Consider the following 23,594-nt stretch of genomic DNA (forward strand, 5'->3'; position numbering starts at 1 on the left):
TTGTAGGTGATCACTCTCACACTATTCCATAACCACAACCACAGCAGGGTTCTGAGCATTGTATTTGTATGACATCCCTTACACTGGCACAATTGTGGGCTCCACAAAAAACTAACAACTTTGACCTAATTATCAGAAGTTTCTACTCTGCACTATGTTTGCTAGAAATGGTTTCAGGCAGGTCAGTGTAGTAACATTACAGCTATTAAAAAGGGGAGGAATTCACATGATACACACCCAGTGTTTTCATGTTCTTTTATTAACAGGTATTCTGATTTTTTTTTGTTGTTTTAACCACTAGTCATGAGTACTCCCAGTGGGTTTTAGGATAAAACCCTTTGGCAGAAATTACTTAAAAGATTATTGTTACTTCACAATGTATCTCCACTAATGGATCAATCAACTCACTCCATTTTTACTTTTAATTAATGGAGAAATGAGATAACAGAAATCGAACTTCTTATTGTTTTCAGCTAACAGACTGCAGATCATTCTCTACCAAAGTCAATCAATTTTTCTGCAGAGAAGTGAAATTGGGAGTAAATATTTGTGTAGACAGAACTTTGCTCCTGCAAAAAAGAACTCAAGTTCTCACTTTTTCCAACAGTTTCCCTTTAACCATTGGCATACACAGACACTGAGGGAAAAATAAATGGGAGGCTTTTACCCCCTCCAGCCAGTTGTACTGTTCATGATATCATAGTTGGTCTGTAACTTCCTGGAGATATAAATCTTGTTCCAGGAAGCAAGTCTGTTGCAATGTCAATGTGGTATAATGATAGACTACAAATAGCTCTAGCTAATTAGGAATTACTACCAACCCTTTGAAAACCTGATGTTAACTGTCAATCTATATGGAAATAAAATATCAAAGTAGTCATTTCACTTTTGCTTAATTCAAGAATTAATAAACTGAAAGGCAGGAGGACCATTAATGATATGAAGGAAGGAAAACTGATGCAAGAAATGCATATTTTGTTTGTATTATTATGTAGTAGTTGGAAGTATTTAATTTAACTTTATTTTGTTTTGCCAGTGATATCCTGCATGCATTGCAGACCCTTTTTCAGCTATTTACCCTGGATCATTGGAACGCTTTGCTTCTCGATATATGGGAAGTAGAGGAAGTTAACAGAATTGCAAGTGGCATCTACATAATATGCTGGATCCTGATTGGCTCCTTCATATTTAGAAATATAATTGTAGGAATAATGGGTAAGCAAAAGATACTTCTGTTTAGTTAACCATCACCATATTAAAAGAAAAGGTGCCAGTTGCCGTATTACCTACTTGTTTACAATGGCTACAAAGAGCAACAATTTGGAAGAGCATTTTGGAAAGCTCACTTTTTTGGCACTCTCAGTGACTAATTGTCTTAATTTTATGTTAAGGAGTATACATTGAAATGTGTGTTCAAAGAGACAGAAAGTCTTGCATTTCTATAGCAACTTTCAACACCTCAGACACTCCAAAGTGCTTTACAGACAGTTGAGTACTTCTGAAGTATAGTTTTGTTATAGGAAACACAGCAGTTGATTTGCATACAGCAGGGTCCTGCAAATTGCAATGCAATAATGTCCAGGTAATGTTTAAGGCAGTTACTTAAGGGATAAATATCTGCCAGGACACTAGGTATAACTACCCTTCCCTTTATCAAAGTAGTCTCATGTGATCTTTTATTGCCACATGATTAATGTTTGATATTTCAGCTGAAGGATGGTAACCCCTTTAGTAAAACACACTATCAGTACTGTATTAAAATGCCAGCCTGGATTTTACTGCTCAAGTCTCTGCAATGGAACCTATAACCTTCTACTGTGATATGAAAGAGCTACCAGCTGACTCCTGGCTGTCACAATGTCTCAGGCAAAAATCAGTCAAGGTTCCAGCTACCATTAAGCAACCACTGTACTTGAATAAAGAAATGTAACCTGGAAAAATTCTTCACTTTACTGAGATGTTATATAACTGTGATGATGTGAAAGCAGACCAAGGGCCCCCCCCCCCCCCTTTCCTCAGGAAGAGATAGCTAAAATAAGACAGTAGGAACAAATAGGAAAGGCTGTTGGCAAAAAATGGCTTTGTTTTATTTAAAATTTAGCCCCAAATGAGTAATACAATAGGCTTTATTTGTGAATATGCCAGAACTCATTTTATACATAAGTGTGGTACCAGTAGCCTCTACTGGTTCCAGTCTGCTAATTGAATCTACACACGGATATGCATGAAATGAACAAAATAGAATGAAATGGATTATCTAGCATTTGTAATCAAAGCTTTCATTCAAAGTGCTTCTTTCTTCCTTGGTCCACTAGGTTTGATAAATAATTCTGGAATAGATTCATGATGATATAATTAAATCAGACAGTGAAAAACCACCATTGCTCAATATAAGCCATGAGACTACTATTGATTTCTATTGAGGGGATTAGTGTTACTGAAAACTTTGAGGAATATTAAAACCTGTTTGGGAACCCTCAGATATTGTAGCAGTAAATCAATGCCTGCAGAATAGGTTCACCCGTGGAATGACAGGATAATAATGCAACGCAGCACCCATTTATTCATCTGAGGAGTCATTCAAACCTCTGCAATACAGTAGAATAAACCACACAGATGTTTAATTTGCACAAGGCAGGTCACTGAATAACCTGGAGATGCAAAAGGTTCTGCAGATGCTGGGATCTGGAGCAACACACACAAAGTGCTGGAGGAACTCAGCAGGGTCTTGGCCTGAAACGTTGACTGTTTATTTCCCTCCATAGATGCTGCCTGAGCTGCTGAGTTCCTCCAGCACTTTGTGTGTGTTGCTCATTGAATAACTCGTATGGTTACCACATGCTTGAGTGTCTATGTGGGAAACATGAAAAGGAAGTCCTCTATGGCACAACTGAGTATTGTATATAATGTGATTGTTACCCAAAGAAACATGAATTATTTACACCTGTTGCTACTGGCAATTCCATAAAGCCGACCAACAAAATCTTTATATTATGCTGTAATGAATCATGCTGGGTTCAACCACAAAGGAGCAGTGTTAGCATCCAAGAAAGAGTGCCGCACATAGCCAAAACGCAATAGGAGACATCCAAAAGGTCCTTATGTACTAGATAGGAGAAATAATTGTAATGCAATTTAGCTGCATGATGCATATTCATTTAGTGTCATTTAAAAGTGTTTTGAGAAGGGATAGCTGTGTGGATTTATCCCTGGAAACAGGATGACATAGAGCTATTTTCTTCCTCGGTATTATTTTACTGAAGAGCAGTTAACCCAGAATGGGTCATGATTGTGACCATTTCAAGGTGGCACTGAGCAAATCAGTAAATTCAACCAGCCACTTACAGGAGGGATCCACACTAGCAGAACTGATGTATTTTCTGCGTCAGATGTGTACCTGATGTCATTAGCTGTCACACAGTTTTCTTAGTGTTGCTAACTTAAATTGGAACTAACAGGTTCATTCACAACTGTTAATTGGCAATTGGTCTCCCTGCCACTTTGTGCTTCATATGTATGGCATTTAAAGGGCCAGTCACATTATGTAAGAAGCTTCAGAGGGTAGCTTCAGACCTTTCTAGAGGCTATTTCCACAGTTTAAGAAATATTCAGAGTATTTACATAAAAAATAATATATTGCAGTGGCAGGAGTAATTGAAGATATTAATTTGATGTGGCCTCCTAACATTCACTGGGTCCCACTTACAGCCACCACACAGAATTCAGCCGGAAGATGCAATTTGTGTTAACAGTGGCTCTAAATCAGTAGAAAGGGTGAAAAGCCAACTAACTTTTAAAAATTCATTCATTGGATGTGAGCAATGCTGGGAAGGAAAGCATTTATTTTTCATTCCCAATTGCTGAGCCATTGCAGAGGGTAGCTATCAGTCAACCACATTCCTCTGAGACTGGAGTCTCATTAGACTGGGCAGAGGTAGCAGATTTCCTTCCATAAAAGACATTAGTGAATCAGATGGACATTTACGACAATCTGTGGATACACCATCACTATTGCTGATACTAACATTATATTTTAAATGTATTAATTTAATTGAATTTAAATTCCCTGACTGACATGATGTCATTTGAAATCATACCTGGGTTTTCAGTCCAGATATCTGTATTACCAGTTGGGTAACACAACTACTGAGTTACTCTGCATTATGAACATGATAAAATAGAATATAAAATTTCAGGACTTTATGATTTCAAAATTAATATGCAATGCCTTATTATAGCTACTAAATATTTAAAAATTTCATCAATAGTGAGCAATTTTCAGACCATAAGGAATGACTTATCAGCACAAGTGCAGCAGCTTGAAGACCAACGGAAGGCAGAGCATTTTAAACTACAGATAATGCAGAGGTAGGTGTCAAGATTTTGTTATAGTTTGCAGTGTAGGAAAAAAATACGAAATACATTAAACTTCAATTTATATCTTGTTACATGATTTTAGTTTAGTCAACTAGCTTCATTTTTTGAAATGAATCACCATCCACAGCTCTTACACCCAGTATTAAAGTGAGGAAATTTGATGCCATGATTTCTACTCTTGATTGTTGTATAGTGATCTTTTCTAGTTACTATTTGCTGTGAAAAGAGAAATACATTTGCAATATTTACAATTTCACTAGAAATAATTATCTTAAGGAATTCCAAGAGCCTCCTGCACTGACTCTTTCAAGGCGTACACCTGCTTCTGTGAGTAGTCTTGAAAGATTGATTTTGAAGAAGAATCACCAATTTGTTAGTATAATTTGACAGGCAGTGTCAAATATGGATGGCATTGAATATGCGGTTGGCTTTGCTGAACAGAAAATAATTATTTATACCAAATTTATACATGTACTTTGAAGGGAGAGCTTTAAGAAATATTGCGATTTATCCAAAAAAATTCTATATCGCTGCTCCATGAATATTTCCCTAAAGAGTAAATGCTGGGATTTAAAACACTGAGTGGAAAATGTTACTTATAAATGGCAGACTTCAAGAACATCAAAGGTATCTGCAGAAACCTGTACCCTCTGCTTTCCTCTGTCTACCTTCACCATTGTTACTGATAAGGAAGGGCATATCCATTACCAGACTCCCAAGGCAGGCACTCCACTCTGAGTTCTGTCATGGCAAAGGATTACCAGGGGGATACAGAAAATGTTTCAGGGATGTTCTTAAAACCTCCTGAAAAAAATGTAACATCCTCATTGACTTGTAAGGATCCCTGCCTGGTGCCTGATTAAGATGGAGGAGTATCCAGGAAGGCACAGAGAATCTTGAAATCCAAGCAAAAATAGTGAAAGGAATATACCAAATGAGAAGCTACTACCCATCGCCTACTTTGCTTTTACCGAGTCTGTGGATCCTACACAGAACTCATAAGACCACCTCAGAGGCAAAAAAATAGGTATGAAAACAAATCAGCCTCCATTTCAAGAGTCTGCTTAAGAAGAAGAGATAATAACAGGGCAGATATCTTGTTCTCCTCTCTTGACACTTAATATTGGCTCACTATTATTGATATTTTGAGATAAAGATGTTGCTTTTTAACAGAGGAAGTTATGGGTTTTATGCCAGATGTAAAAGGAAGTGACTAGTTTCAGTGCTATTCTAAGATACAACTGTGGTAAAAAGAGAAAGAACATTGCTTTCATTAGAGTAGTGCCTTCTTTATCTCAGGACATCCCAAAATGATGAAGAAGGAGAAGATGAAAAAGAAGAAGACATTTGAAGTGTGGTCATTTTTGCAATATTGGAATCATGCTAGTCAATTTGTGCACACCAAGCTACCAATAAACAGTAATGTGATAATTTGTTTTAGTACTATTTGTTGGGGAGATCAATATTGATCCTGGCATGGCTCCTTGCCTTATATTGCCTGGTTTCTTGATGATACACTACCTGAAACCTAAGAGGAAGCTGTTAATCCTTACTTTTGGACTCAGAGAAAGGGGAGTTGTGGATGGGCAGGTAAAAAGAAAATTACCTACTTTCTTATTTCTTATATGCAGGAGAATGAGTCAGACATTGGGCTTGAAGGACTTTTTGGGAAAAGGGTAAGTTATTTGCCATTCTGATTTATCAAAATGATTGCAGAGCTCTGAGAATGACATCACAATTGAGAATTTTGTAATAGAATCAGGAATATAAGACTTAAAATGAAAACTAAAATATGCCTTGCTCAGCAAGGAATGCCTGATAATTTTTCAATAAACTTAATGACAAGCTATTATCTGAGTACCTGCAATTTAGCACAACTCTAAAAGTTCTCACAAGTAAAGGTACTTTTATTTATCATATCGATGGACATGAAACTCACACTTGATATATACGATGGCATATATTCACTACTATCACAATGATTTTCAGAAAGAAGCACTTCAGTATTCTCATCCTTTGTGATTATTTGCCCTAGTATGCTCACATATATTTAATTTAGTGACTTAGAAAGGTTTATCATACTGTTACACGGTTTAGTTTGACTATAACTACCTTTTACAAACCATTGTCCATATAAATGTACCATCTTAGTCTCACTGTCTACAGATTAATTCTTATACTATCATCTCCAAGCCACAAAAATATTTTCATTCTTCACACAGCTGAATGTAACATGGTTCTATATAGAAGTTTTATTTATAATTTTCTTTTGCTCACAAAGTGGGTTTGCTTATTCACACTTTTGCATGGAGATTAACACCATTTTAGATGGATGTGTTGAAACACCCATGGAAGTGTATTGTTGTTTTAAACTGGTGCTTAAGTGTAATCTAAAAAATTGGCTTTTCTGTTCTACTTCAGCCACATTATAATATTTAATTTGTTTTTCCGAATTGTGGTGAAGTCAATTTCTTGCATTTAGAAAAGCTTAATAACATAAGGATGAAATATAGGGTAGAGAGAAAATATGGATAAGATAAGATATCTTTATTAGTCACATGTACATCGAAACACACAGTGAAATACATCTTTTGCATAGAGTGTTCTGGGGGCTATCAGGGAGAAGGAGAACCTTCTGCCATTCAGTAAACCTTTGCACATGGAAAACAGGAATTCAACATTTTGTCCCTTGTATAAACATTTTCATTAATATTATCAGCAGAAAGAATTTCATTCTTTTGTTGAAGAGAGGTTTGGACCAGATCATGTTGGCAGTGGTCAGCTCAATTTACAAGGAACCTCTGGCCACTTGGGTGAAGTTCTAGAGGGTGCTTCTAGAAATGAATGAGCAGCCTCAGTTGTGAGAAAAAGGTGGGGAAAAGCTAATTTGTAACAGAGTGCATTTTTACTCCCTTCTATGTGCAGAAAGGGATCTTTGGAATCTGAATTCGCTGGTCCCAGTGAAATTAATTTTATAGGGAGCAGTGGTGGGAGTCGTTCAAGTGATATATCCTATAAGCCCACCGCTAAAGGTAAGAGAGAAAATGCAGCTTAATGAAAACAAATTTTAAATATCGATTTGTTTTACAAGTTCAAAATACACTAACATCATAACCTTAAAAGATCTTACAGTAATTGACTTTTTCCATTTGTATTAAACAACCCAATTTCTTTCACAATGCAGATTATGTTTTGTTTTGCAGAGTTATTTCGACTTGGATTCTGTATGGGTACATGTCTGTAAGGCAGGCAGTGGAAATCTTTATTGTTAAATATTTATGTGTTATTAAGTGATGTTATTAAGTGATTAACTAGGCACTTCAATTTCATATTTCCACTTGATATATATACATTCTTGCTTGAATGTCTCTCAGTGGCAAAATTATGCAACTGTGAATGATCGCTGCACATAGCAAACTGCAATATATATATATATATATATATATACACACACACACATATAGATACATACACATACGTATATATGTATATATATATAGATACATGTGTGTATGTATCTATATATATATATAAACACACGCACACACACACACACGTGTGTATATATATATATATATATAGATACATACACACATGTATACACACATTACATTTAAAACATTGATAATGTGAAAAAATATATACATATATATATAAACACGCACACACAGACACGTGTATGTATCTATATATATATATATATATGTATATATTTGTGTATATATTTTTTCACATTATCAATGTTTTAAATGTAATTATTTTGTACATACATAATTCTCAATTTGAAGCTCTGTAAGATATACCCATAGAAACCACATTTCAGACAACTGGCACTGTTGTAACTTTATGTCAGAACTGTGCAAGGGCAGCCTCGTTACTGAAAGTGATTGCTACTCCTTAAAAGGGTGTATAGAATGAAAGAACTGACTTTCCTGTTCTTTTACCAGCTAGAAAGCTAACTTATTAAATGTGAAAAGAAGCAGAAATTAAAACTGTATCAGTTTCTTTTCTATGTAGATTGGGAGAGCTATGTTCGTAAAAATATCAAACTAATGAAATATCACCCAGCAAGAGAGAAGGTTATATGGCCAAGGGACTCCTTGTTTCGTTATTATGAACTACTGGAGCAGCTCCAATATAATCTGGAGGAACGGAAGACCCTGCAATTTCTAGCAGGTTGGTGTGTCACTTGTATTTAAAGAACTCAAATTTTAATCACTAATAATCTTATTAGATCATATAGATGATAGAATTTGCATTCCTGATCAGCATAAACTACAGAATGTTTTAGTTTTATAATGAAGAATTGGAGTAAGATGAATATAACTTTTTTCAACCAGAGAACTGTGAATCTTTGGAATTCTCTGGGCTGTGAATACTTCATCAATTACACGGAAGGCTGAAATCAATAGTGATCTGGAAACTAAGGGTATCAAGAGGTAAAGGTGGCATGGAAAAGTGGAGTTGATATTCTTGAAAGGCTGAGCAAAGTTGAGAGGGCCTATAGCCTAGTGCTACTTCTAATCTTTATACTCTTAATTTTAAATCAAAATAAAATTGGAAAACAGAAGCATAAACACAAGGGTTTAATTAAAACTATCTTTCCTCTCATGGTCTCTAATGACATCCCATGCTCAACACCAAAAGGTAGAAAGGTAAATTGCTGAAAGACCTTTGGCGGTACAAGGTGGCGCGATGACTCAGTAGATGGTGCTGCTGCCTCATAGTCCAGCAACCTGACCTCTGGTTCTGGCTGTGTGGAGTTTGCAAGTTCTCCCTGTGACTGTGTGAATTCCCCTGGGTGCTCCAATTTTCTCCCTGCATCCCAAAGTCATGCTGGTTGGTGGGTTGATTAGCTACTGTGAACTGTCCTTAGTGTAGACGGGTGGTAGGTGAATCAGGGTGGATTTAATAAGCATGTGAGAGAGAATAGGTTATAGGGAAATAAGTGAGAGAATGGGATTGCTCTGCAAACCAGCAGAGACTTGATGGATGAAATAGCCTCCTAAATAGTAAGAAAATATAAAAAAATGAAGATGAAAATATGGGTATTGCTTTAAAAGTTTCACAATTACAAAGTGGGCTGATTCTTCCACTCTCTGTTCTCTGTCTGACATCTGTTTGGTCGCTTTGGTCCTGACTCAACACTGGCAAGATTTCAAATCCAAGATGATAATCATCTTCAATCTTACATTTATGCCTTAAACCTCTAATACAGTAAATTACTTAGCTACTACATATCACTATCTGTAATAAGTTCCTTACGCTTCTGAAGTTCATAAGTTAAATACAATGTTCCATGATCAATGTTCCAGATTATGGAACTGTGAAGTACAAGTACGAGAAAGGCCTACCCTACAAATTACATTAAATTATCAATCTACCAACTGTACTTGATGTGTTGCTTATGTTTTTTGCAGCTCAAGCCCTCATGAATATACATGATGTATAAACTGACTTCATGTCGTGAATGGCCAAATGCTCAAGAAAATAAAATATGTTACTGGTAAAACCTGTATTACTGGTATTCATTAAATAACTTCCTACTATCTATTGTTGCATAGCAATTTCAATTCTACTTAGTTTGCCATATATTAGATTTATATATTTACTCTCATTCAATCAATCACCAGTACTGTAGTGTATTGAGATCATGTCATCAGTTAGCGTACAATGTTGATTTAATGCCAGTGTTGCCATGTCAGAGGTGAATACCAGAGGTAATGCTGAATACGAGGTTACCCAAGAGAAAGGATTGCCCTGCCAGTACCATTTGGTCAATCTACAGAATTTTCTTAGTTTTTAAATATATTCAGGACATACTTAAATAGATTTTTTAATGCAAAGGGATTCAAGGAATATAGGAATTGGGGTTAAAGAGCTGCCATAATTTTATTGAATGGGAGAGTAGGTCCAAGGAACAAAAAGGTCCACCTTTCTCAATTTTTTTTTGTTCTGTTGTTTCTATGTATAGCCCAGTCTTCCCTACCTCGGTAAAAGGGGGACTTCCTGAGATGAAGAATTCGGAAAAAATTAATTGGTGTTTGGAAAAGTATTGATTAACTGATGAAAAGTTAGTATGGATTTGATACAGGCAAATTGTATTTGACTCACCCTTATTGACAGTTAAGACAAATTTGAGAAGATTAATGAGGTTTGTGCAGTCGACATTGAATTCAATAAATTGCCACATAAAAGGTTGCTACACAAGGTAGGAGTTCAGGGCATTGACATGGATAGAGGATTGGCTAACAGACAGAAAGCAGAGCTTCAGGATGAATTGCTCTTTTTCAGGTTAACAAGTTGTAACTAGTAGGGTTCAACAGGACTTCAACTTTTTATAGTCTATCTCAATGACTTGGATGAAGTGACCAACTGTATTGCAGGTGGGAAAACATCTTGTGAAGAGAACACAAAGAATCTGCAAAGGGATTCTAGAGTGCATACTTTCAGAATAATGGGTTGCCAATTTAAGACAGAGATGATGAGGATTTCTCCTTTAAGAAGGTCAAAAATATTTGGAAATTACTACTGCAGAGAACTAGCAAGCCTGACTTACTGAATATAATCAGGACCAAATAGACAGATTTCATGTTTATAGGGGAGTCCAGAGTTTGAGAGGAGAAAAGTGGAACGAAGACCAAAATCAATCCAGCTATATTTTTGTTGAATGGAAGATCATGCTTATGAGGTCAACATGGCCTACTCCTGCTCTTATTTCTCATGATCTTATTTAAAAACAGGGGTGTGAAATTTGATAATTCTTTCAAAGCCTTTTTGGGTGCTTTATAAATATATGATTCCATGTGAAGCTGCTGTGAGGTCCAACACCATATAGGTTAATTAACATGATAGAATTATGTGTTTGGGCATTTTAAACCAATTATACTGCCTATTTAATTTAAAGGAAGAGTACATTGAAGTTGCTCTTTACAATTAATTCAGGTTTTTAAAAAAATTATTAGTTCACAGTCCATAGACATTGTTGTCACTATTTACTGTCCACCCTGAATTGCTCCTGAACTAAGGAGGCTGTTATGAGTCAACCTCATTGGTGGGTTTGCAGCCCACATTGCAGATGAGACTAGATAAGCAGATTTCTTTCCCTGAAGGACAATGATAAATCAAGTGAGTTTTATATCAAATCCAACTTTAAGGTTACTATTGCTGACATTAAGTTTTAATAAAACATTAATTCAATTGCAATTACCATGCAGTAATTCCCTGGCTGATATGGTAGGATTACAACCTTCTAATTAATAAGGATCAGTAAACAAGTATATGCCACAATTTTCAATGAACTCCAGAAAGCGGAAAATCCAATTCAGGACATTTTATAGGACATGCATACCGAATATTAATCCAAGGTAAGGTTACAAATTTAGTTTTAATATATACAGATCAAACATACAGAGACAGAGATTCAGCTGCACCTCCATTAATATCATCTACTGCATTCGGTGCTCCAAATGTGGCCTCCTCTACATTGGTGAGACCAAACGCGGACTAGGTGACCATTTCGCAGAACACCTGAGTTCTGTTCATAACTGATCTGCATCTCCCCATTGCCTGTCACTTCAACTCCCTCTCCCACACTATCACTGATAATGTCAGTCCTTGGCCTCCTCCACTGCCAGGAGAATTCCAAGCGCAAGCTGGAGGAACAGCACCTCATTTTCCATCTTGGAACCTTGCAGCCTAACAGCATGAACATTGCATTCTCCTACTTTAAGTAATCCCCATCCCCCCTTTCCCCCACCAGGCTTCTTCTCTTCTTCCTTTTACTTTTCCTAACCTATCTCTTTTTTCTATCTTTTTTTTCCTTTCTCTCCTTACCTTTGACCCATCCCCCAGTGGATCTGCTCTCCCCTCCTCCCCCGCACCTGCCCATCATTATCTTTTACCTGCATCTACCTATCTCCACCCTGTGCCCACACCGCCTCCCCTCTTTTGTCCACCTATCACTGCTCTGCTTTTCCCTCCTATATATTGAGCTTCCCCTTTACCTGTCTTCAGTCCTGAAGAAGGGTCCTGACTTGAAGCGTTGACCACCTGCTTTTCTCCATGGATGCTGCCTGGCCTGCTGAGTTCCTCCAGCATCATAGTGTCTTTCATCTAGATTCCAGTAGCTGCAGTCCTTTGTTTCTCTAAACATACATTTTTAAACATTATCACTCAGCTCATACCACTAGAACAGAATAAACAATCATTTATCAAATTTACTGTGGGTTCTTTGCTATATGCAAATTAGCTGTAGTATCTGTCTGCATAGGAAGTGTCTAAATTCCAAATGCAGTCAGCAATCTAGCTATTCTCACTAGCCACTGGCTGGCCACTTTCAGTGTCGATATTATTTTCAATTTTAATGAAATTTACCTGCTCAGTCTGTGCTGAAACCAAAATCCAGACTACTGATAACTAACCAGACAAAATTCTGAAGTATAACTGGCAGGCAAGAGCACCACAGTGGTTAAGTCTCTAAATCAGGTGCAAACTGCAATGTATTGACAGTGATGAAGCAGAAACTAATAATGATGTCAAATTCCTGACTAAGTGTGGGTTGTATACTAAATATCCACAATGATGTAACTTTATTAAGACAAAAACATTTTAAACAGTTTGTTTCACTTAATAAAGATAGATCTAAATATTCCTGTTGGTTCTATTCACAGGTAAGCGCAAGGCTATTTAAAATTTCATGGGAATATACACACAGTGTTACTTGCTGCTTTTAGGAGTATAACTCTGAGCTTTGTCACAGCTGCCTTTTGCAACTGGCAACTTATAGCCTGGGATGTTCTTTTTCTCTTCACCTTCTTTGTGGGACTCATTTGAATGAAAGGAGGATAGACCTTTGAAATCTGACCACATAGTCCTAAGCTTACAATGTATACCTGAACTGTAATAATGTCTTTCAGGGAATGAAATTTACTTTCCTGACTTGATCTAGCCTTCTATACCCTTCAAAGTGGTTGATTCCATTGGGGCAGTTAGGGGTGGACAATAAATGATGGTATTACCAATGAAGTCCACATGTGTGAATGAATAAACAAAAGTGGTGGAATGCAAGGCTTTTATTGCATGTTTTAAAGCAGCAATTAATTTAAATCATCATACCTTCTTCAATCACATTCAATTATCTGAGTGGTCTGAAGGTTACTGAGGTCATTGAAGAGACCAAGGTACTTGAAAATGTTCCAACAATTATGACTATCTATAATACAGATTACACAGTGGATGTTTTCATCAACTACCATGCAGTAATTTAGAAAGCTGTTGTTTGATCTATTCAGCCAGTGAAATGATTTGACTAAGAGAAACAACATCCCCTAAGTGTGCAGACAACAGTGACACCTTCTTGAACTATTTAGACAAACTGTTCTCTGGAATAATTTCTTGGTTTCTATTGGTTTTAGCAACCTTTGGTAACATCTGTCTAATATGGAGTATGAACTTGCTTATGAATATATCTGAAAGGGAAATTTTTGCCAACATTTATCATTTTTGATTACAAATGCACAAGGCAGTGATACAAATCATTGCGAAATGATCCATCTCAACAAGAGCTTAACACACAATTGTGTGCTTTTCTCATGCACCAAACCAAGTGAAAGCTCCAAGTTAAATTTCAGAAGTCACTTAGGATTGATCCTGTTTTACTGGTGTGGAACGGACACCCCCGTCTAGAATCCTCAATGAAATATGCAAATATTCCACCACTGCTCAGCATACTGATGAATGTTCTTTACAAATGTCAGGTTCTGCACTTGAAAATGGCATTAGGTTTTTTACCTTTGCAGTTAAAAGGCCTTTTATTTGTTTTAGGATACATTCTTGATTTTAGATGCCTAGTTGAATCCAGCCAGCCCTATGTCTCTCAATTTGATTATTTTCCTTCCACCAAGAAGTATTCCTTGATATATTACAGCTGAGAATGGATTTACCTTTAAGGCTTCAAATTGCATCAGTGGCTGCTTGTGTGAATGAACTGAATTGTGTCTGACATCAAACGTATGCAGAGAAGGGAAGGCAGTGGCAAGATTACAGTATTGTAGATTAATACTCCTGCCATCACCCCACTGCACTTAACTTAATGTTCAGCTGCATGAACAACCCTGATTTTACCCTGATGAACCCCGAACCCTCACAATTTGAAGAGATCATTGACCACATACTGCTTAGTTGCTTATTGATTTCACTGGGTAACCCATTGAGTACTATACTTGTTTCATGTTGCAAAAGTCTGCAGGAAGTGTTGTGGCAGGTGCTGAAGTTCTCTATCTCAACTTAAAGGCTTCTGTGCAAACAGTTGCTTCCAGTCATGAGTGCATAGTAGTGACTTCCCCTGCAATAAAGCACAGCTGAAAGAACACAGGGCCTACAGTACGAGACAAACTGCTGGGGGATCAAGCAGGAAAGGGAAAGGGATCCTAATGCAGGGTCTCGGCCATGTCAATGTACGGAAGTAGCAAGAAGGCAGGTAAGTTCTCTGTAACACCCACTGAGATGACCATTTTGCTATTACTGGAACAGTAATTGCTTTTTGCCTCTACAGATGTTGCTTAAGTTCTTCCGGCATTCCGTTTCTTGTTCCATATTCCAGCATCTGCAGTCTCTTTTGTCATCATACCTGTGCATATATGTAAACCCTGCTCTGTAGCACAGACGAATTTCCCAACCTTAAGGTCCAACTGCTTTGTGACCACAGGTAGCAAATCTTGCAATTCCAATATCCCGACAGCAATCATCATGCCTTCATTCTCTGGCAGTCTGCCGTACTAATTATGTCGAGCCATATGGAGAAAGCAAAGAGTGACTGATAGCATACCTGATGATTCTAGTGCCCCATTCATGCACCATGCTTAACCTGCAGTCAAAGCTATCCTGGCACATCGCTATGCCTAAAGCACTTTCAGGGAAACCTTGGGTGAGTATTGAGTGGTCTGATATATGCTGGGTAACCTCACCATTGTGAGGAAGTATTTCTTGCCATCAGCTACACTTGGAGAACAGAAGAATGGAAAGGAAGAGGAAGAATAAGGTGGAAACTATGGACAGGTGCACAGCCTAGTAACTGATTAATGTACAATTCCTTGGCCACAATTTAAAAATAAAAGCCACCATAAAATACATGCCCCAGACTAAATTTGTAGATGGAATCTCGTCACACTGCATGCAAAATTTAACTAAACATCCTTAAGCATGCTTTTAATTCCTATCTACACTGGTACTTTCTTCTTGCTCTTCCAACACTTTCCAGTCAGTTTGCACTGTCTGGGCATCTGAAAAGAAAAAGACAGAAGGATAACATAATGGAGGAAATAAGTGCATTGCGTAGTTTGTAAATCAGAAGGAATTTTGTAATTGAAAATTCAAAAAATTACAGATGCTGAAAATCTAAAATAAATAATTTAGTAACATTGGGAAATAACATGTGCATTGGAGGAAGAGGACTGTGGGTACAATCACTTCCAGTGATTTGGCCCTGTGTCAGCCATGCCTCAACAATTACTGTTCCAGTGACAGCCAAAATGGTCACCCCTGTGGCTGTTGCTGAGACTCACCTGCCTCCTTGCTGCTTCTATTGACCACCATCTTGCCTTGCCAGAAAGAAGGATATAAATCAATTAGTGCCACTCAATACATTTGCGATATGAATGATACCTCTGTTGTGAAAAAGCTATGGGTGTGAGGTTTGTGGCAGTGCCAAGTGTGTGTAGTGTGCTGGGACACATGAATGATAGGAATGAGTCTTTATTTATTAGGCAGATGAGAGATAAGTGATTGGATTGATATGAATATTGTTATGACTGAGGCTTGTATGTGGTTGGTAGGATAAGGAATTTAAAAATGTATCCATAAATCCTGATCTTGCTTGTGCAGTTATTTAATCCCTTGCAGCACTGCAGACAGGTCCTTGGAATCTGATAGCTAGCCTCGACCTCCGTAGCAATCTTCTTCCTCTGCCTTCTGAGCATGTGTATGGAAGACTTCCTGATGCAGAACATTACTCTTCCTTTCCACTTCTATCACCTTGGTCTAGGTGTTTGAAAACCTTTTATTGCCCTCTCTTATTGTCCCAGATTTCATTGTTTTCTCAGTCAGAGTCATGTCCTGTCTGACTGAACTACAAGCCATAATACAACTTCTCGTTATTGTAGAACAGGGAGACTGAGGAGCACAAGTACATAGTTCTTTAAAAGTAGGGACACAGGTAGACAGGGTGGTGAAGAAGGTGTAAGGCACACTTGCCTTCATCAGAGGGGGCATTGAGTACAAGAATTGGGATGTCATGTTACAGCTGTACAAGATGGTGGTGAGACCGCACCTGGAATATTGTGTGCAGTTCTGTTTGCCATAATATAGGAAGGATATGATTAAGCTAGTGAGGGTGCAGGAAAGATTCACAAGGATGTTGCTGGGACTGGAGGGCTTGAGTTATAAGGAGAGACCAGATAGGCTAGGACTGTTTTCCTTGGAGCAAAGGAGGCTGAGAGGTGACCTTACAGAGGTTTATAAAATCATTAGGGGCATAGGTAAAATAGATTGTCAGGGCCTTTTATCCAGGGTAAGGGAGTCTAAAACTAGAGCGCATAGGTTTAAGGTGAGATGGGAAAGACTTAAAGGAGACCAGAGAGGCCAATTTTTTACAGGCAAGAGGTGCCTATATAGAATGAACTGCAGGAGGAGGTGGTAGAAGCGGGTACATTTACAACATTTAAAAGACATTTGGACATGTACATGGATGGGAAAGGTTTAGAGGGACATGGGCCAAATGCAGGCAAAGGGGACTAGCTCAGAAGACGCCTTGGTCAGCATGGATGAGTTGGGCTGAAGGGCCTATTTCTGTGACGTATAACTTTATGACTCTAGTTTTAAATAGCACAATCAATGGCTTTAGCGGTTCAAAATCTTGGCCTCTATTGATGCATTCCACCAATGGACAGTGTGGCGAGGGCTGGCCAGACACAGAAATCAATCGAGTGAGCTAGCAGCATAATATTGCCATACCCCCTGCTTTGTAATGTCAAACACAGGTTAATTATTCATTTAAATCCCTGTGTTGGATTTCAGAGCCCTCCAATTTCATCCATACTGAGTTTATCCAATCATATATTGAAAAGCAAAGTACAGCTAGTGCTGGAAATCTGAAATAAAATCTTAAAAGACTGGAAGTTCTCAGGCAGCGTAAGTACAGAAAGAAACAGTTAATTTATCAGATCAATGACTTCTTATCCACTGAGTATTAACTCTTGTTTCAATATCTTACAGATGTTGCCTGATCTGTTGAAAAACCAACATTACAGCATTATTCATGGTAAATCTTCCAAGTACAGAATATCAGAAAATACAAATAATAAATCTACAAAGTTAAATAAACATGAAGTGCTCACGTATTTTCTCAGTGCGACTAATAAGTGCAATAATTTGCAACCTTCTTTACATTGATCAAAATCTAAGAACAAATTAGAAAAAGGAATTTTCTGTACTTATTTCACTTTACCTCTCTCTTTGTACTGAGTGGTGGAATTTGATGCTGTCACTTTAGTGAAGCAAAAGGGGCAGCACAGCGGTGCAGCCAGTAGAGCTGCTGCCTCACAGCACTAGGGACCTGGGTTCAATCTTGACTTCCAGTGCTGTCTGTGTGGAGTTTGCATGTTCTCTCTATAACTGTGTGGGTTTCCTTTGGGTTCTCTGATTTCCTTTCACATCCTGAAGAAGTGCAAATTGGTTGTTTAATTGGTCACAGTAAATTGCCCCGGTGCAGTTGAGTGGTAGAATGTGGGGGAGGGGGGATGGAGTTGTTGGGAACATGGGGAAAATTGATGGGGAATGGGATTGCTCCACAAACCAGCATAGACTGGATGGTCTCCTTCTGTGTCATAAGGAAATATGAAATATGCAAATCAGTGCTAGCGGACCATTTGTCGCAGAGGAAGTATGGCAGGTGATCCATAACAATGGCTGTGGTGAGGAAACATGGATTGGAGATGGGCTGATACTTTACAAAGATAGAAGGTTCAGAGGTTGTTTGTTTTAATGGGGTGATGACATCAACTTTGTATTGGAAAATGACAGGAAAGTTTACAGCTGGGTTAGACTCAGTGCAATAGAATCGCCGGAAAATGCCGGAAGCACTCAGCTGGTCAGGCAGCATAACTGGAAGAAGAAACAGAGTTTCAGGTCAAAGATCCCTTGTTAGAGGTTTGTTGGTCAGGAATTTAGTGGAAATAGGGTTGAGAGGACAGGAGGTTGGTCTTATGAAGAAAATGAACTCATTAGTATTCGTATAGAGAGAAAATAGCAAAAGATACAAAACAAGCTCATTGAAATACTACGTGAATCATTGAGGGGAATTTGTTTTGACGGTCTGGTATAGGAGTACGCAAACTGTGGTAACTATGCCCCTGGGGCATACTCGGGACGTCTCATTGATAGACAAGAGAAATTGTACAACAATAGATTTTTATGAGTTTGGGTATTTGCAATAGGACAGTTGAAGAGAGAATCATGGTGGAAGGAAGGTGAGATGACTGGGGTGGGGCAAACGATTGGGGCAATAATCAGGAAGATGATTTTCAGGATGGGAGTTGGGGGGGGGGGCAGTGCAGAGTCAGGCGGATAGCCGGGGAGATGATCAAATTATCGGCTGGGTGGGCAGGTGATTGGGACAGACAATCTGACAAATGTTTAGAAGGAAGATGATTCAGATAACTATTTATGGGATGGATTGGGCAGTGGTTTGCGGAGGTGGACGTATAAAAATTAGAATTAGAGAAGCGAAAGTATAAAACACATGCTGGTAGGAGTATGCAGGCAGCTCATAAATCTGAAATGGGGTGCTCATTAAAGGAAAGAATGGAATCTCTAGGCTAGAAGATCACATCTGTTTCCTCTGGAACCTCTGGAATATGATTAGAAGCAGCAAGAAAGAAAATATCTACTTTCATACAGAGCCAATGAAAAATGTAACATTTTCTAAAGAATGTCACAGTTGATGAGAACTTTTTAAAATGCAATCTCTATCTCAATGTAAGGAAATGTGGAGGCCAATTGCCAAGAGATCCAACTTGTTTTTTTTCTTACTTGCTCTGGTGCCCTCCCACTCTTTGAGATGTGTACACCTCTTTCATTGTTGTAGCTCGGAGTATTTCATTTTATGGCTCACACCAACTAATGCATTTTAAGGCACTAGGAGGGGATGTAAATGTGCCATCAAATCATTAATTGTCTGCCTTACTATCAGGCAAATGAAATTGCTCAGGTGTATAATAAATAAATTACCCAATTCTTATATGTCTTGTGAATGATCATTTGATTTCTTGCTGCTGAGCCCTTTGGTTCCCATGGAAATCATCTATAAAATTGTATCTCATGTTTTCTCTGATATTGTACTCTGGGTAACAATGACATATTCAGCTGAATTCAACAAATTTAGGTCAAAAATATTAGTTACGGGATTACTAATCCTTTTATGATTGATTTGTGCATGAATGTTGTTTGTGCATAGAGCACCTATAAAATTGGCAAGAGTTTGTGGCACATGTAACTCTCTATTTTGTTTGAAAGATTCAGCTGAAATATAAACCAGCAGGTACTAAAGACCAAAGCACAATAAAAGGAAGATGATGTTTGTGACTTCCTGGTGGCCACTGTGAAATATTGTCTTGAACCTTTGGGTGTCTGACAATTCACCTCATCTATGATGCCTGTCCCTTGACTTCAAGTCCCAGAAAACTGCTACCCATTAATTCCACCCTGCACCCCCCATCCCCCAAACACCGCATACCAATACTATCTCACATTGAAAGGCTCCACTGTCCTCAAGTCCTGACCACTTCCCCATCAAAGCCATTGTCATCAACTTACTCCTCACCCTCAAATCCTGTGTCAGTACAAACCACAACTCCTCACTAACATTTGCAGACTGGAGATAGCACTTAGGCACAAAAACAAGTTGTTCAACTCAAAACTGCTATGCTGTTATTTATTCTCCAAATCTCTTCAAACCCTTCTTCATTTTAACTCATTAACATATCCATTTAATTATTTTTCTCGATACACAAGAGATATGAGATGCTGTAATCTGAAGCAACAAGCAATATGCTGGAGGAACTCAGCAGGTTGAGCAGCATCTGTAGGAGAAAAGAAATTGTCAATGTTTTGGATCAAGACTCTGCATCAGGACTGAGAGTGTAGAGGAGAGATAGTCAGTATAAAGAGGAGAGGGGGAGGGGTAGGACAGGGGCCAGTAGATGACTGGTGGACTGAGGAAGGATGAAGGGTGATGGGTAGATGCATTAGTTTTCTTCCAATGTGTTTATCTTAACTTCTCCTTCAATGCATTTATGCTACTTGACTCAATAATTCCTCATGGAATTAAATTCACATTCTAATGACATTCTGGGTAAATAAAACAAAATACAGAATTCCCTATCAGATTTAACATTCATTATCATATATTTAAAACCCCATGTTATGATATTCTCTGCAAATGTAAACATAATTTCTTTTGCCTTAATGACTCTCATGTCACTTTTCAGCTTGTTTAATTTTTGATGATGCATCTCAACTTTCAGTTCTTGTATCCTCTTGGCAAATCTTTTGTATACATTCGATGGTGTTTCTGCATCCTCTTTTATAATATGGAAACCAGGTATGTTTGCAATATTCCATACGTTACCTGAGCAAAGTTCAAATTTAAGTCTACTTTCTTGCATTTCAATTCTACCTATCCAGGAGTGATTCCCAGTGTTTTTGCTTTTTATGACACTCTTATCATTCACTTGTGTTGACTTGAGTATTTGTGTCTCCTTTCCTCAACCAACCCCTTGTTTTACAAACAGGGTACTGTACTTATCTTGCTTTCCCTACCCTTCCTTCTAAAATGTACCATCTCACACATACCTAATATAGGTTTATTCTGCTTCTATTAATGTCTTACTATATTCTGTGACAGTCCATGCTCTATTACTTTAACTCCCATTTCTCACATGCTAGCCTTGACTGGTAGTTAGTAATCAGTTTATTATTGCCACGTGTACCAAGATACAGTGAAAAGCTTTGTTTGCATGCTATCCAGACAGATCATTCCATACATAAGTACATTGAGGTAGTACAAAAGGAAAACAATAATGGAATGTAGAATATTGTGTTACAGTTACAGAGAAAGTACAGTGCAGGTAGACAAGTAAGGTGCAAGGGCATGACAAGGTAGATTGAGAGATCAAGAGTTCATCTTTATCTTATATGAGGTCCGTTCAAGGGTCTTAGAACAGCGGGATAGAAGCTGCCCTTGAGCCTGGTGGTACGTGTTCTCAAGCTTTTGTATCTTCTGCCTGGTGGAAGGAGGGAGAAGAGACGATGACTATGTTGGGAGGGTCTTTGATTCCATTGGCTGCTTTCCTGACTCAACAGGAAGTATGGACTGAGTCAATGGAGGGAAGGTTGGTATTTAGGTTAGACTGGGCTGTGTTCACAACTCTCTGCAGATCTTCCAATTCAATAATCTTTGATCTCAAAATCCATTTTCTTCCACCTTTGTTGCATTGCCAAGCTATGACCATCTGAAACATTCATCTCTGTCTCTTCACCTCCAGGATCAATTACTTCAGTACTCTCCCGGTTCCACTTCCCATAAACTTCAACCAAAATTCTGCTTCCCCAGTCATATTCTACTCCAAGCATGCTTGCCTATTACCCCCCACATCTTTGCTGACCTACATTTGCTCTCAATTTCCAGACAGCTCCAATTTAAAATCTATAATCTTGTGTTTAATTCATTTATATCATTACTTCTCTTTCACTCTCTTCTCTGGCACTTTTACTCCACCCTTGTTCACTATTCTTTTAACCATACTCTTGTGCACTTGATACTTACCTGTTCCTTCAGCCACTTTGGCCTGATATTGTTAAATTCTCTCTTTAAATTTCTCTGCCTTTCAATTTCCTCTTTAAGAACCTCCACACAACCAAACATTTAAAGCAAGCATTTGGTAAACTTACCTCCTTTATTAATACAGTTCCACATCAAATGCAGTCATTACGTATCTGTAACATTTTTGAGTATCTTTTCTATACCTATGTCCAAAATCTAATCCAAAGAAAGCAGCATTAGGTAGTCACCTCAAGGCAAGTCCTGAAGATTTGCCACAATTGAGAAGGGCTCTGGAGCCTTTCTTTTGCTGCCAACAGAACATGGGGATCACTCAGCTGTGGAAAAGGCTTATATTGCATCTTGACAAAGGTCCAGATGAAGGTCTCGACCCAAAACGTTGACTGTCCATTTCCTTTCACAGATGCTGATGCCCTCTGTTTGTTCCTCTGAAACCCACTGATTTCCTCCAGCATTTTCTTTGTTGCTTCAGATTCTAGCATCTGCAGTCTCTTGTGTCTCTCTCTTTATATTGCATCTTTCTTGGTCTTAAACATGTAACCTTGCAATTACAATCATTGAAGTAATTTTCTCAAATGAAGGAAGTGCAACAGTCAATCTAGCACATAGCAAGATCCCATAAATAGTAATCTAATTTTATTGATTTTGGTTGAAGATTAAATATTGGCAGGGATACTGAGGAGAACTCCCCTACTCTTCTTTGAAATAATAACATAGAATCTTAAATCAGGTTCTAAAGGATAACACCTCCAACAGTGTGGCATTCCCTCAGCGTGTCAGTCTCGACACCGATCTCGATTCTTAAACCAAGAAACAACAACCTTGACGTTATTCTCAATTCTGAAGTGGGATTAAGACAACAAACAACAGCCTAGAAATCGTTCTCAATTCTGGAGTGGGATTAAACCAAGAAACAACAGCCTTGGCATTATTACCAATTCTGAAGTGGGATTAAGACAACAAACAGCCTAGAAATCATTCTCAATTCTGGAGTGGGATTAAACCAAGAAACAACAGCTTTAGCATTACTACCAATTCTGAAGTGGGATTAAGACAACAGCCTAGAAATCATTCTCAATTCTGGAGTGAGATTAAACCAACAAACTACTGCCTGACCGAGAAGACTCTGGCCCATTAAGCCAAAGAGGGAGCAGATAGCATTTAGAGAAGGAGAGTAATGTCAGCATTGATCACAGGGCATTGGAGCACTGAGGGTGTGCCTTCAACGGACTACAATTCCCAAAATGCTAAACTAGGTACTGACCAATCAGAAGGCGCTGTGCTTCCGATATGAGATTCTGGTAGTTTAATTGACAAAGAT

The 23,594-nt window shown here is 38.1% G+C and overlaps 1 protein-coding gene across 1 annotated transcript in view; it reads left to right on the plus strand.

The window, feature by feature from the left end:
* The window catches only part of LOC127583895 (cation channel sperm-associated protein 2-like), a 35,499-nt gene extending 25,670 nt beyond the window's left edge, over nt 1-9,829 (plus strand). The window contains exons 8-13 of the mRNA XM_052040285.1: nt 1,037-1,215; nt 4,269-4,368; nt 6,009-6,053; nt 7,303-7,409; nt 8,395-8,553; nt 9,798-9,829. Coding sequence (XP_051896245.1) covers nt 1,037-1,215; nt 4,269-4,368; nt 6,009-6,053; nt 7,303-7,409; nt 8,395-8,553; nt 9,798-9,829 — 622 coding nt within the window. The remainder of the gene's footprint in view (nt 1-1,036; nt 1,216-4,268; nt 4,369-6,008; nt 6,054-7,302; nt 7,410-8,394; nt 8,554-9,797) is intronic.
* Nucleotides 9,830-23,594: the final 13,765 nt, after the last annotated feature.

The sequence above is a fragment of the Pristis pectinata genome, chromosome 28 (genome assembly GCF_009764475.1).
Source record: "Pristis pectinata isolate sPriPec2 chromosome 28, sPriPec2.1.pri, whole genome shotgun sequence".
Taxonomy (NCBI): Eukaryota; Metazoa; Chordata; class Chondrichthyes; order Rhinopristiformes; family Pristidae; genus Pristis; species Pristis pectinata.